Source organism: Ursus arctos, unplaced genomic scaffold (genome assembly GCF_023065955.2).
Source record: "Ursus arctos isolate Adak ecotype North America unplaced genomic scaffold, UrsArc2.0 scaffold_32, whole genome shotgun sequence".
In the NCBI taxonomy this organism is placed as follows: Eukaryota; Metazoa; Chordata; class Mammalia; order Carnivora; family Ursidae; genus Ursus; species Ursus arctos.
Window position 1 is genome coordinate 16,455,733 of NW_026623008.1, and position 15,592 is coordinate 16,471,324.

General features: G+C 53.8%; 1 protein-coding gene across 4 annotated transcripts in view; it reads left to right on the forward strand.

Moving 5' to 3' along the window:
- Window positions 1-14,588, forward strand: part of EPHB2 (EPH receptor B2) — a 182,839-nt gene extending 168,251 nt beyond the window's left edge. For all 4 annotated transcript variants that reach the window (XM_026517095.4, XM_026517097.4, XM_026517096.4 and 1 more), the window contains exons 10-16: window positions 6,210-6,332; window positions 6,899-7,146; window positions 8,131-8,346; window positions 9,212-9,361; window positions 10,445-10,638; window positions 12,096-12,251; window positions 12,769-14,588. In XM_026517095.4, the coding sequence (XP_026372880.2) occupies window positions 6,210-6,332; window positions 6,899-7,146; window positions 8,131-8,346; window positions 9,212-9,361; window positions 10,445-10,638; window positions 12,096-12,251; window positions 12,769-12,877 (1,196 nt within the window). In that variant the 3' untranslated portion in view covers window positions 12,878-14,588. The remainder of the gene's footprint in view (window positions 1-6,209; window positions 6,333-6,898; window positions 7,147-8,130; window positions 8,347-9,211; window positions 9,362-10,444; window positions 10,639-12,095; window positions 12,252-12,768) is intronic.
- The last annotated feature ends 1,004 nt before the right edge of the window (window positions 14,589-15,592 follow it).

Sequence of the window (15,592 nt, forward strand, 5' to 3'; positions counted from 1 at the left end):
ATAGTGGGAGCGCCTGGAGACGTGAAAGTGGGTCTGACACCACTGCCCCCGAACGCCAGCACGCTGCCCGGCGCTTAGCAGACACTAGATCCCTATTTACACAACATATCCATGAGTGGCATGAGATGCTGAGGACCCCAGGCTCTGGCCTGGGAGGGGACGGGCCCTATCGCTCCTCCCTGGTGACCCCTCTGATAACCACTGCCCCCCACCCGGTGCCTGCATTTCCCCCATTGTCCCATCCCATCTCAGTCCAGGTGCCACACACCCAGAACAGATATCCCCTCTCAAGGGGCCCAGCAGAGACAGAAGCAGAGCATAGATTTTACCCCGGCAGAACCGACATGGGGTGGGCTGAGGGATGGGGGAGGGAGTAGGGGGGCAGGGAGAACCTTCACTCTCACTTCCACTCACTCAGCAAACAGGAATTCCAAGCGGGTCCAATATAGCTTCTCAAACTGTACTAGCTGGGGTACTCTGGGGCGTCTCAGATGCCGCTGGGTAAGGAAAGCCATCGGCACAGCCCTTCACATGTCACACAGTCTTTGTGACCTGCTGTGTATGCCAGGCAGGGTTTTAGGTAGCTGGGGATACACAAGTAAGCAAACCACATATCCCCACCCTTGCAGAACCTAGATTCTGGTGGGAGGGCCAGGGAACAAAAGAAATACAGGTAGTAAATGAGAAAAGCACATGGCGTGCTGGAAGATGAAAGCATTACGGCAAAAGGCACAGTAGACCAGGGTGATGAGCTGAGAACTGCAAGGTCAGGGCTGCCTATTCAGATAAGGCAGTTGGGGTTGGCCTCGCTGAGAGGGTTTCAGTGGAGCAAAGACATGAACGAGCTGGGGGGGTGAGCTGCATGGACAGACCTGAGGGGACAGCCTCCCAGGCAGAAGGAACAGCCCGTGCAAAGGCCCCGAGGCTGGAGTGTGCCTGGCACGTTTCAGGAACAGCCAGGAGGCTAGTGTGACTGGAGCGGAGTGGGGAGGCAGGGGGGGCAGGGACGAGGGGCCCCAACATGTACATCCTTGTCAGCCCTTGCGGGGCCCCGGTCTTTATTCTGAGTGGAATGGGGAGCCTCTAAACGGGTCTGAACCAAAGACTGACACGGTCTGAGGTACAGTTTTGACAGGACTTCTCTGGCTGCTGTGTGGAGGAGAATGGAGTGAAGGGCACCGGGCAGGACACAAGCAGGGAGACCTGTGAGGTGGCTGTTTCTATCACCCAGGGAAGGTTCTGGATTGTGACATGTTCTGAAAGTACTAGATTTGCTGCAGGTGTGGATGTGGGGTGTGCAGGACAGAGCAGAGTTGAGGAGTTCTAGGTATCGAGCCTCTGGGTTAACAGTCAATTTGAAGTAAATTTCCCGAGCTTAAAAAATCATTTTAAACATAAATGTAAAAAATAATTACACCATGAAAATTTCCAGAAGACAATTTAGGTAACTATTCCACGGATAGTCTAAGCCTAAAAGCAGTGGAAGGCGCACATGAAAAAGGCAGAACAATTTACAGCGAAATTAAAAATCACCTGTACGCCGGAAGTGAAAGTCATCAATTACGTCACCCCCTCCTAGTCCCCAAGTAATGAAATCATGGTTATAGATAGAGCTAAACGTACTGAGTGTGTTCTGTGTTTTCATGCTTTCTGTGCATTTGTTCATTTAATCCTTATGATTTTCCCGATAATGTAATTGAGTACGAGGGAACCGAGGCCCAGGGAGGTCACACGGCAGCTCAGGGCGGGAGCTGAGGTCCACACTCCTCGCCACTTGCTGTCCACACCCGACTAAGCTAGAATAAGGTGGGCTCACACGCCCTGTCACCTGGAGCCATGTGGGAGCATCGCTGTTTAGCGTGTGAGTCACTAACAAGGAAACAGGGGACAGCAGGGATTTATTTTTAAAATCAAGCCCAGGATTTGTTCCTGGATCACACACATTCTAAAGCTGAAGCTTCTAGGTTTCTAAAAAGGGCCTTGGTTTTTTTTCAAAGCACTGCCAGCTCTGTGGTCCCACCCCCACCAGCAACCCTGTGTGGCTGGGACAGAGGAGAAAGCTGAGGCCCGGAGATGTGTGTGACTGGCTTGAAGTCACCTTCACCGGCTCGCATGTTCCATCGTTCAGCAGGTGCTGAGTGAGGACCAAGGTCTCTGGTACCTGGATGTGGCCCAGAGGGACCAACCTGGTTTCTCATCCCTGCCCCACCACTGGCCAGCTCTGTGACCGTGGGGAAGTCATCGAGCCTCTCTGAACCTTGACATCTTTACATGGGAAGTAGCCAGAATGATGCTTCTTTCACAGAATTGTGAGACTTAAATGAAGTAATGGATGTGAAAGTGCTTCCTAATAATATTTAATAATAGCCAACCCTTCTCTATAGCAGGTAACAATTATTCAGTGTTTTCTATTTGCCAACTACTATACCAAGCCCGTTAAAAAGATTCTCATTTAATCCTTGCAGTCCCCTTATGAGGTAGGTGCTGTTTATTATCTCCATTGTAGAGATGAAAAAAGTGAAGCACAGAGAGGTTAAGTAATTTGCCCAAGGGCACACAGCGGTATCAATACTGTGGTTGATCCTCAATTCAAACTCATAAAGCAGCTTATTTGTGATGATTATTACCCGCGGATCCAGAACTCAAACCAGGTCTCTGAATGTCTGGTTCCTCCTCCCTCCTTCATCCTGTATTTCCCATAGTGGCCCTGACAGTCTAAGTCGTCCAAACAATAGCCCAGTATTTTCTGAAGACTTTGACTGCAGAGATCCTCGCCCAGCTTCAGGGCAGCAAATACCTGTCCTGGGAGCCAGGCCTTGAGCAAGGCTCGGCCACAAGGAGCTCCCCCTTCCATTCCAGGATGCAGGATGGGGAAGCTTCCAGAAGAAAACAGTAGCCTGGCAGTTGGAAGTGTAGACTCAGCCACACGACCTGGATTCAAACCCCACATCTGCCACTTACCAGCTCTGTCCGTGTCACCTTGGGCAAGTCATCTAACCTTTCTTGTCCCACAGTGTCCTCATCCAAACAACGGGGATAAGATTAGGTTGGGCCAAATGAAATTGCCATTTTTGTAGGTCAGAAACAGTCAAACACTAACAATTTCATAAGGCTCAGCCTAATAATAGCATTTACCTGGTAGGGTTGTCAGAAGGGTTAATTGGATAGGTACTTATAAAGTACCCAGACCAGGGCCTGGTTCCTGGCAAATCCACACTGAGTTGTGGGCAGATTGTTTTATTAACGGTGAGATGAAACCAGAGGGTCACAGAAGCAGGGACAGCTCAGAGCCGTAGCTTCAGTAAGTGTTTATTAAGCATCTACTCATACCAGCTTCACATGTGTACTCCAGAGAAAACATTCTAGAGCAAGGGCTCAGAACTTGGGGTTCACAGACCCCGAGAGCTTCAAGGGACCAGGAACATTCCAAGATTATATGCTGAATCTGGGAGTGTGACACACACGTGAATAATTTTCCAAGGAGCAGATTCATAGCTTCTGTCAAATTCTCGAAGGTATTCATGACCCAAACAGGCGGAAAGAGAAAAAGAGAACATTCCAATAGGTAATGCTGTTATTCTTTCAATAAGCATTTTATGAGCACCCTCTATGTGCCGGGTTCTGGGATTAGCATGAACTAGACAGACGTGGCCTCTGTCCCCATGTGGGAGACAGTGTAAAGCAAGTCCACACAGGCAGCAGAGTGTTCCAGAAAGGGGGGGGCAGGAGGCTGTGGGCATGCATATCTGGAAGACTTAATACAAGGTAGGAGAGCCAGACAGACATCAGGGCCATACACGTGGGTGCAGAGACAGGGCTTCAGGAGCCTAAAGAGAAAGCACGGATCTCCACTGGAAGGATCCAGGCAGGCTTCACAGAGGAGGTGGCATTTGATCTGGACGCAAAGAGGAAGAGAAGGGTATTCCAGGTGGAGGTAACCACATGAACAAAAGCACAGAGGCAAGAAATTATAAGATGTGTCTGGGACCGCTGGGTGAATAATTCTTTTTGCTTGCATATAGAGGGGCAGGGAGCTATAGGGGAGCCCAACACGGGGGGCTTGGAATGCCAGGTGAAGGCACTTGCCTTAGTCCTGCAAGCAATAGAGAGCCCTCCTGGCCAAGGCTTGGGGATAACATCTGACGGTTGCACTTCTCCTTAGCTGCCGGAGCCGACCCACCCCTGTCCTCCCTCTGCAGCTAGCCTGACAGAAGGGGTTTCCCCCAATCCTGGTGGAGGGAGGCTGCAAGTCAGTCACCAAGAACCACAGAGCAGGCACTGAGTTTGAGCACGAAAAAGAGCATCTCCCGGGAACTGATGTCCCCGCTCTGAGGAGTGCTGATTGGGGAAGGAGTCGTGGCTGAACAGTCCAGGAGGAGGAGGCCTGGACCAGATCTAGTTGCATTGCATGCAGGAGGCCATGAACATGATGATTAAGACTATTGGCCCTTGGCTCAAGTCTGACAGGCCTGGGTTCAAGTCCTGGCTGTGCCGTTTGCTAGCTGCGTGGCCTTGGACAGATTACTTAGCCTTTCTGAGCGGCAGTTCCCTCATGCATGAAATGAGAATAATGATTCCCTTCCTCCAGGAGTTGTTGGGTGCAGAGGAGATAATGCATATAAAGAGCCTGTCCCCATGTTGGGCACAAGGGCTCGGTCAGTGGTAGGTGCAATCATTCTTTTATCTCTGTCACCCGGGTTCTGCTCAGCTCTATAGACATTGAGTGTATATTGTGTGCAGAGCTTTGTTCGAGCCCCACATTGGGGGTGGAAATTACTTAAAAATAAAATCTTTTAAATAAATAAAGGCTAGACAAACACCCACACAAATAATCCAAAATGAAGCTACATATTAGAGCAACAGTTGGCAAACTCTTCTGAAAGGACCAGAGAGTAAGTACGTTAGGCTTTGATAACCGTACCGTCTCTATTGTAACTATTCAGCTCAGTCGCTGGAGTGTGAAAGCAGCCACAGGCAAAGGAATGTCTGCAGCTGTGTTTCAATAAAACTTTATTTACAAAATGGTCAGTGGACCAGTTTGCCAACTGTGTGTTAGAGGTTCCAATTTTAGATTCTTGGAATGTCTGAAACAGACACTGAGAGTGGTCAACTGACATGTCCAAGGTCACACAGCTGAGCAGGGTTGATGGCCCCACTCACCAACCAGGCAAGCCTTACTATGGCCCAGGAACCCCAGCTCCTTATTCCTAGAGCTACTGCCTCCAAAGGCATGGCTCCTGGAGGAATGGGAGAATGTGGGTAGGGAGCTGGGGGAGCCGCGGGAGGCCTGGGCAGCAGAAGACCAGTTACCTGGGAGGGAGAAGGTGGGATGGATCATCCTTCCCTTCCTTCCAAGTGTGTTGCTGGCTCAGGGCTAGGGTCCGAATTAGATGTTTGGCATCCAAGTTACATACACGTGGGTGCAGAGACAGGGCTTCAGGAGCCTAAAGTTTCTTAATTTCTGGATCAAATAAAAAAGTGCATCAACCGAAGAGTCAAATTAACATGCCATATGTCCAGCCTTACGCTGATCACCAGGGAATTTGCTATCTGGAAAGTTTTAAGACCTAGCTAGAGAGGGACCTGGGAAGTGGACCCAGAAACCATGGGTCTTCAGACCCTGGTGAGTGGGCAGCCCCTCCAGGCTCTGGGGCCTGCCTGGGAATGCTGAGACAGCCAGGAAGTTTCCTAAAGGGAGAGGATGCTTAAATGAAGCCTTAAAAGACAGGGAGGTCTCCCTAGCAAAAGCCCAAGAACATGGGCTATTGCCTGATCTTTCTGTATTTTTGTTCCAAATCTCTCTTCCTTCTCGACTTCCTCTTCCTTTACTTTGCACCCCCTGATTCTCTAACACAAGAGTGACAAACCTATCTATCCTTTTATGCCCACATCATAACAGACATTGCTAATCAATCCTGAGAGTCCTTTAGCTCCTTTAGGAAGACATTACTAGTCAATTAGAGTTAGAACAAGAGCTAGAACCTATTTGTTCTCTCTGCTGAGCTCTCTGTTCTACTCACCCTTCTACTCACCTCAATGCCCATCCGCTCACTGAGGCCCAGAGAGGTCAAGTGACCTGCAAAGGGTTCCCCGGTTCTTATGGGGCCACATGGGTGTGTATTTCCCTCCATAGAGGGACTAGCTCTAGCCTTTCCATCTGTCCACATCTTGAGTCTGTGCATGTGACCAAGCCTGGTCTTATCCCCCAGTGACCCCAGGCATGAAGATCTACATCGACCCTTTCACCTATGAGGACCCCAATGAGGCAGTGCGGGAGTTTGCCAAGGAAATTGACATCTCCTGTGTCAAAATTGAGCAGGTGATTGGAGCAGGTAGGTGGCTGGTGCTCTCCCAGGTACCATGGCCTCAGCCATGAGTGGGGAGTACTCTTGGGGCAGAGGGTAGGATGTGGGGCAGGAAACTCAGAGGTTCCTCCAAGGCCTGAAGGTTCAGAATCCCCGAGGTAGAAAAGTCCTCAAAGGTCATACGGTAAAGTCACCTCATCAACATATGAGGAAACTGAGGCACGGGGCTGGGAAGGAGCTCGCGTATCACGGCAGAGATTGAGCTCGGTCCAGAACCCCATTCTTTGGCCTCAGTCTAGTGCTTTGTCCTTCCCGCCATTCATCCAGGTCCCTCTCTCCATCTCCCTAGGCCTTACCCCATGCCCAGCCAAATACCATGGGACAGCTGTGAAGAGTTTACTCTTACTCCCAGTGGTGGCTAGGACCTTTCTGGGCCCCCACATTCTACAAAGGGGTTCTTTGTCTAAAAGGATGAGTTGACCGCTGGGGAGAGAAAGCTCCTTCGGGACCCAGGAGTGGAGGTTCCAAGGAGTGGGAGGTGGCGCTTCCACCTGGCAAGTGACATCCTGCCTCTCCTGGTGTGTGTGTCCCAGGGGAGTTTGGCGAGGTATGCAGTGGCCACCTAAAACTGCCAGGCAAGAGAGAGATCTTTGTGGCCATCAAGACACTCAAGTCAGGCTACACCGAGAAGCAGCGCCGGGACTTCCTGAGCGAGGCCTCCATCATGGGCCAGTTCGACCACCCCAACGTCATCCACCTGGAGGGTGTTGTCACCAAGAGCACCCCCGTGATGATCATCACCGAGTTCATGGAGAACGGCTCCCTGGACTCCTTCCTCCGGGTAGGGGAAGCTGAGAGTGCCAGGGGCCTGTGGATGGGGAGGGAAAGGAGCGGTGGACATAGCTTCGTGGCACCAAAGCCTCACGGGGCCTTGAGAAAGATCTAAGTCAGGAATGGCTTGCATGCTGCCTCTTTCCATTCCCTTCCCCGTGGCAGGCATTGCTCCTCAATCCCAGAACTCTGTCCCACTGAACCAGGAAGCCATCTCAGGATCCTTTGCAATCTAGGAAGCCACAACCAGTCAGTCAGAGTCGGCGTACGACCTGAAATCTGTTACCGTCTGTGCTCTTAGCCAGCCTTCTCATTATGTACGAGAGAAAAGTGAGGCTCGAAGACAGCTAGAGTTTGCCCGGGATTACCTAGAGGGACAAGGTGAGAGCCAGGACTGGAACCAGGTCTCTTGAACCCTGGTCCAGGGTTCTCACCAGATTTTGGATTGCTCCAAAGCTATATGGGCTGGGGGATGGAATCCAGAGCACAAGGTCAAGAGAGGAACGATTCCAGATCCCCACAGGAGATCACAGTCAACCAGCTGGACAGAGAGCGCAGAGGCCTGCTGCTAGACTAGTTGCCATTTTACAACCATTTATTGCGCATCTAGTATGTTCCAGGCACCTTCCATGCACCTCCTTATTTAACTCAGACCCCTGGAAGGTGGGTATAACTTATCCCCATGTAACACACAGATGGGGAGACAGACTCAAGAAGTCAGGTCACTTGTCCAAGGTTGCACGGCCAGCAAAGGGCAGAGCCAGCATCAGACCAGCTGGGTCTACTCCAAAGCCCATGTTCTTTCCGCCACCCTGAAATTGGCCTCTCATGGGCCTCGCTAAGCCCCCACCCCCTCCAAGCACCTGTATCCTTCCCACAGGGCGCATGAGGCCAGGGTGGCTGGGTCCTGCTCTGGTTTCCCGTTGTGTGAATGAGCCAGAGCTCTGATTCATGCCCCTCCATTTACTGTGTGTTTTCGCCACTTCTCCCAAAGCAAAATGATGGGCAGTTTACAGTCATCCAGCTGGTCGGCATGCTGCGGGGCATCGCGGCCGGCATGAAGTACCTGGCAGACATGAACTACGTCCACCGCGACCTCGCCGCCCGCAACATCCTTGTCAACAGCAACCTGGTCTGCAAGGTGTCTGACTTCGGGCTCTCACGCTTTCTGGAGGATGATACTTCAGACCCCACCTACACCAGTGCGCTGGTAAGATGGAAGCAGAGAACAGAGGGGTCGTGGTGCCAGGCAAGAGGGCACAGCTGTCCAACTCTCCCTACAATATGTTTTCACCAACATCTGCTCATGTCAAGCACTGTGCTGGGCCCTGGAGACGCAGAGACACAAACCACAGTCTCCGCCCCCTTGGAGCTCACAGGCTGTCTGGAGACACAGATGTGCAGAGAAACATGAAATAACATAGGACACCTGTCCTGGAAGGCCGAGGAAGGATTGCTAGGAGGGGGTGATATCGAGCTGATAAAGGGCCAGTGAAAGGTTGTCAGGTGCCGTGTTCTCAAGGCAAGACGTGACTAGAACACAGACTGTGAGCGGGAAGGTGGTGGGCAGTAACGCGGGAGAGGCAGGCAGGGCTGCTCCTGGAGACCTTCAATGCCTAAGCTCGGGACTCCCTCCTGCTGAAGAGTGTTGAACAGAAAGGACTAAGACACAGCCCCTACCCAAAGAGCTGAGAGACAGTACAAGAAGAGCCCAGCACACAGGCAAAGGATCTGAGTACTGCTCTGTAGAAGTGCCTCCTTGATGGGGAGACATGGGACACAGTTGTAGGATTAAGAAGAGTGAGCAACTTTGGGGGACCTAGAGGAAGATTTTCAGAGATACTTAAAGGATAGAAGAGGTTTCCAGATGGCAGAGTGAGAAAAGGCATTTCATACACGGGGGAACAGCACGTGCAAATTCCCAAGGCCTGAAGCAACATGGTGAGTTCGAGAAGGAATGAGGTGCTTCGTGGGGATTGGTACAGCACAGGGCATAGGGTGAGGAGTAGTACTGAGAGCAGAGGCCGGACAAGTCAGCCTCCCACCCATTAACCCTCCCCCATTCTGTTCCCCAGGGTGGGAAGATCCCCATCCGCTGGACGGCCCCGGAAGCCATCCAGTACCGGAAGTTCACCTCAGCCAGTGACGTGTGGAGCTATGGTATTGTCATGTGGGAGGTGATGTCCTACGGGGAACGACCCTACTGGGACATGACCAACCAGGACGTAAGTATCCGAGGGGGCTGGGCCCAGCCCAATGTTGGCTGATTCGAAAGTCTGCACAGGATCCTGGAGTCCCCAGGGGTCAAGAGTAGGAAAGGCCTGCACATCCTCAATTTAGCAAATCTTCAAGATGCGTTCACCTTGTGGCCAACCCTGAGTGAGACCATATCTGCCCCTGGGGTGTTTTCCACGTAACTGGGGGGCAAGACGATTATTCCAGGAACCAGCTATTGTTATCAGGAACTTTAGAATCGGGTGCTAAATTGGAGGTGTCGAGTCCTGTAGGTGTTGAGGCAAGGGCCACGTGAGCAAAATCAGTCAGGAAGTCTTCCCAGGACAGAGGGAACACACAGCAGTAGGACTTGGAGACACGAGGCCTTCGAATGGGAAGAATAGCCCGTGCAAAGGCCCAGGGGTGGGATGCTGAGGGATCATGCTGGGAGCAGTAGGGAGGAAAGATGGTTAGAAAGGTTGATAAGGTTCAGCAACGGGGTGTTTGAAAGCCAACCCAACAAATTTTGACTTGCAATAACACAGAACAGGAAGGACTTGAAGAAGCTTCTTGAGCAGGGAGGGTGGCCTACAGTCCAGCTGGGGAAGGTGAATCCGGGCCTAATGGCAGGGCTGATTGGAGAGAGACATTTGAGTTCCTTTTTCTGACAGAGGAGCCAGATGGGGCCTGACCTGGGAGACATCGCTCACCTGGAGGAGTAAATGGCACTGAAAACAAGAGTGTGTCACCCTGGGGTGAAGGGCCAGAGAGAGGAGTCCTAGGGAGGGAAAAAGTGGTCCACAGGAGGGTCAGCCTGGTAGACCCTGAAAGTTCTCTCAGGGTGCCAGCTTTCCCAAGATTAGGAGAGGGGGGCAGCTCGCAGCCCCCAGGTCAGACTGAGGCCATAGATGTTGGGAACCCAGGGGAGGCCCCTCCCTGGGGCTCCATCCAGGAGGTGGAGGCAGTTGCCATGGCAACCAAACAGGTCTGTCCTGTGCGACAGAGGGAGGGGTGGGGGGGGAATAGATCAGGTCAGAGGCAGATGCTCTTTATGGCACCCGCCCAACCCCCCTCTGCCCCTGTGTTGCTCCCAGGTAATCAATGCCATAGAGCAGGACTACCGGCTGCCGCCACCCATGGACTGCCCCAGCGCCCTGCACCAGCTCATGCTGGACTGCTGGCAGAAGGACCGCAACCACCGGCCCAAATTTGGCCAGATCGTCAACACGTTGGACAAGATGATCCGAAACCCCAACAGCCTCAAAGCCATGGCACCCCTCTCCTCTGGGTATGGCCCCACCCCTTCTCCCGTACGTCTCCGCCCCCCCCCCACCCAGGCTCCCCCTGCTTCAGCCAGGTGCTCTGCACTGCAGCTTGGGGTCGGGGAAGGCGGCACTCACGTTCCTTGGGCATTCGCCCTGCCTCGGGGTGCGGAGGAGCCCAGGACACAGAAGAGGAGAGGGAAGTGGTAGAGATGGTAAAGGCAGCACTTTTTAAAGCGTGGTCAGAGAGGACGGCATTTAAGAAAAATTACCAGAATCTTGGTTGGTAAACAGATGGGGTGGTCACCGGGTTTCCTTCCTAGCTGCCTCACGCTCGGAGCTGGACCCTTTACTTAGATTTGCATCCTCCTCAACACAGCCATGCACCCGCGTGCGCACACACACACACGCACACGCTTCTACAAATACAGTCCTACACACCGTGAGGCACAGAAGCTCATGCTTACGCTCCCACACACACAATGTCGCACACGTGGATACGCACCCCCTCTCGGGCCCTCGCACCTACACTGTAGGCGCCCAAGCACACGCATGTGCAGAAGCACCTACCGCACGTAAACACACACACAGACCCACGCTCAGGTCACCGTCCCCGACTCAGAGAGCCTGGCTCAGCCAGACGAGTGTTGGCTCCAGTGAAGCTGAGGTCCGCCTTCTCCAGTGGTCCCCAGGCATGTGCTCCTTCAGACCTGGGGCCGCCACTGCCTTGTTTGGGTGGCTGCCTGTCCCAGACCCCTGTCCCTCCCGGCCCTGCACACTCTTTCTCTTTGGGACCCTATCACATGGAGTTTCTGAGGGGTGTCTACCCAGGGGTCCTCAGGGTCCAGGGTTGGCTTTGTCCAGAGACTCGTTGGGCCCATGTCCTTCACCTACCAAGGTTTTGTGGCCAACAGTTTGCGTTTGCCTCTACCTGTCGCTCCCCATCATGACCCTGCATCAGCCGCTCCTGACTCTCCGGATAAAATCACTCTGAGCTTTCAGCCCCGCGAGGGTCATTCACTCCCGGCCAGCTCCCATGAGCACCGCCAGCCTCGTCTAGACTTCGGAGGTGCGACCCACAGCTTCCTAGAGCACACCCAGGGTGGAGAAGGTTGGGGGAGACAGCAAAGAGTAGCACAGTTAGTCTGGCTGAACTCCCTCCTCCTGAAAATCAGGCTTGGAGGAGCATCTCCCTCCTCTGAGGTCCGGCCTCCCAGCAACCCGTTCAGAGGCATCCCTGGGCTTTCCAGGTGGCCTCAGCATGGAGCCCTGCAAGCACACTTCCTCTCGCACTCACACTCATACGTGTGCTCAGCATAGGTGCAAATGCACACCCACTGTCACACTGAATACACACACTCACCTTTGTCCATGCAGATGGGATACACCTGTGCAGGGACGACGCCTGCAGCGCACCCATGCTTACCCTGCCCCCCTCCCAGCACCTGCCCTAACCATCTCTGTTGCCCACCCCCGCCCCCAGAATCAACCTGCCGCTGCTGGACCGCACCATCCCCGACTACACCAGCTTCAACACGGTGGACGAGTGGCTGGAGGCCATCAAGATGGGGCAGTACAAGGAGAGCTTCGCCAATGCCGGCTTCACCTCCTTCGATGTCGTGTCACAGATGATGATGGAGTAAGTGCCCCGCTGCCTCCACCCTCTGTTACCAATACTCCGCCCCTGCCATCCCACCAAGCGGGGGCCTCTGGAGGGCGAGGAATAGGCAGTGTCCAGGCAGGGATGTGTGGGACCCAGGAGCAAGATGGCCAACTTTGGAGTCATGTTGAGATCGACACGCAGGTCTGCCTGCGACCAAGGGCAAATCAGCACCTCCCGGAGCCCCAGTTTTCTTCTGTAAACCGGAGGTTCTTAGTTAGATCAAAGGGATCTAAAGTGAGTGGGTACTTCATGAATGCAAGTTCCCTTCTCCTTCCCTGGAGCAGAGGAGACCCCATGCACCTGCGTGTCCTGACTCCCCCTCACGTGCTCCTTCCATCCCCACTAGTCACTCCAACACCCAGAATCCACCCACTCACCCCTTCCCTTACTCTCTTCAGCAGGAAACCCCTGGAGAAGCCCAGGCAGCTCTCCCCCTTCCCACGGCCCACCCCCACCCCCACATTTCCCTAACACACATGCTTCTCTCCCAAAGGGACATTCTCCGGGTTGGGGTCACCTTGGCTGGCCACCAGAAAAAAATCCTGAACAGTATCCAGGTGATGCGGGCACAGATGAACCAGATCCAGTCTGTGGAGGTTTGACGTTCACCCCGCCTCGGCTCACCTCTTCCTCCAGGCCCCCGCCCCCTCCGCCCCACACGCCGGCCCCCTGGCTCTCCGTCCACGAATACCGCAGGCTCAGCCGCCTGCCGGGAGGCCACGGGCAGCAGGAAGAACCGAGCAGCGCTCCAGCCATGAGACGTCACCAGGAATATGTGCAACTCAGATGATGGAAAAAAAGGGAACGGGGACAAAAGAAAACAGATCCTGGGAGGGGGCGGGAAATACAACGAATATTTTTTAAAGAGGATTCACATAAGGAAAGTGATCATTGTTCTTAGAGAAAAAAAAAAAGGGCTTGGGAGATCCACGTGATTTGTCCCAATCGGAGACCAAAAGCAGTTTCTCTCCAGCTCCCTCTGGGAAGGCGACGTGGCCAGAGCCAAGGAACACTTTCAGGAAAACCAATGTGAAGGGAGAGACAGGGGCCACCCTTCTCTCCCGTCCCCGGGCTGCTCTTCCAGGCCTCGCTCAACAGCCACGCGCCAGGCCGACGGGGCGGGCGGGTGCATGCGCAGCCGCAGGAACCATTCCCGCAGCCGCGGGGCAAACAGAATTTTTCTGTCTTTGGAGAATATTTCAGAATCTCTGATGAACAAGACGTGTTTCTCCTGTCGGCTCATGGGACTGAAAGGGGGCATCTGCCCTCCTCAGTCAGGGAGACCGTGGGGACACCGGAAAGGTCAGCCTTCCTATGACCGGCCCCCCAAGACTGCAGCGCCTTGTCCCCATCGCGCACGCGCGGCGCCCGGCAGCCCCACCTGGAGGCCCGCCGCTGCGGTGACTGCCATCAGCTACGACTGCCACTGAGAAGGATTGCTCCTGCATTTGGGTTTGTTTACAGCAATTCGTGGACTTGGGGGTATTTTGGTCAGGGGTGGATTTGGTTTGGGGGGTTTGTTTGTTGGGTTTTTTTTTTTTTTATGACAATGAAGTGACACTTTGACATTTCCTACCTTTTGAGGACTTGATCCTTCTCCAAGAAGAAGGTGCTTTCTGCTTACTGACTTAGGCAATACACCAAGGGCGAGATTTTATATGCACATTTCTGGATTTTTTATATGGTTTTCATTGACACTCTTCCCTCCTCCCCCTGCAGAGAGTTCCCCCCTGCTGCCAGGCCTCACCAAAGCCAACTGCCACGGGGCCATCTGGGCCACTCAGAGACTGAGTGAGGTTTGGGAGGATAAGGGGCCAGGGTGGAGGAGCCCCCCCACCCAGGACTGCTTTTGAAAGCACCAGATTGAGAAGGAAGCAGGCCCTAAAGCTGCAGAACCACACACCTTGTCCACTTCTGCACCCTCCTGCCCCAGTCTGCCCAGTGCTTCCCAGGCAAATAGGCCCCTTTGAGGTTCCCGAGTGCCCTCAGATGGCCAGAGCCCAGTTTTGCCTGTGGGAGCCTAAGCCGGGCCCCGGATCATTCACTGTGATATCCCAGCCCACCAGAGTGTCACCCTCAGAGACGTGTGCAGACGCTCCTTTCCTCCACTCAGGGGAAAGTGTATGGTTTCTCTCCAACCCCCTTCCCCCCAAGCCCCCACACCTTTGCCCAGGTCTGAAGGTCTTAGCCGGGGAGGGAAAACCATCAGCCGTGGGGTCTGGCCACAAACTCCCTGCTGTGAGCAAATGCAGGCATCTAAGCAGAACAATCGGTTAGTGAATTGAATGGAAATAAACACTTTAGTTATAAAATGACCCCTGTTCTCTGTAAGTTCCAAGAAAGACCCTGGCACCCTGGGACATGCCAAGTGACCCATGATGTTCTTCTAAGGGACCCTTCCTTCCTCGGGGTTCTAGAAGGCCCAGGGCTGAGAAAACACGTGGAGGACACCAAATGTCCATGTGGCCTTTCTGGCTCTGGCTTGTCAAAAGCACAGGCAACAAAAGAAGCAAGTTGAAAGTGGCTCAGAATTCAGTGTTCGATACCCTGCAAATCAGGGAGAGCCTCTATGGGAGGCATCAGGTGCGGGGAGTTGACAGGGGTGCACTCGGCTCTCCTAGGCCAGAGGAAGGGGGTCGGGGTGTTATGTAAGCTGCAGTAGTGGTAGTGTGAGGATCCTGGAGTACCCATGAGCCCCCCCAGTCAAAGTCAAAGCCACAGGTGAGATCCCCTTATCGTGGTCGATGCTAATCCCGGTGTAAATGCACTCCTACTCGCACGTGATCAGAAATCTTCGTGTGGAAGGAGGAAGCAGGGAGGAGGATGTGCTGCAGATAGCAAGTCTAGCTGGGGAGGGACAGGCAGAGACCCCACATCCCAGGACCTTCCCCTTTGTCCGTGGGAGACTGACCAGTGGGAAGGATCCTGGCTGCAGGTGGCCCGTGGGGCAGCCTGAACCAGCCTGTCGTCTGTCACTCACCTGTTCTCCAGAACCCAAGATGCAAAGGGAAGGAAGGGATTAAGAGGGGAGCAGGGGCCCCGGGGGGGAACAGCAGAGTGAGCCACAGGGAAGGCCTTGGCTGGCTGCCATGAACTGGCCAGCCTTGGCCCAGCCAGCCACCCTTCGTGCCCCAAAGCTGCCCAGCACGGGTGGCAGCTGTCCTAGCACACAAGGTCACCTTCTGGAGGGAGCGGCACTGATGCTCTTCAGATTAACTCCATCTCCCCAGCCCGCCCCCCACTACTCTGGGGCCCCACAGGGGGCTGGCACTCGGTGCTTCCTGTCAGATGGCTTCCTGTCCTAAGCTGCTAGGCTG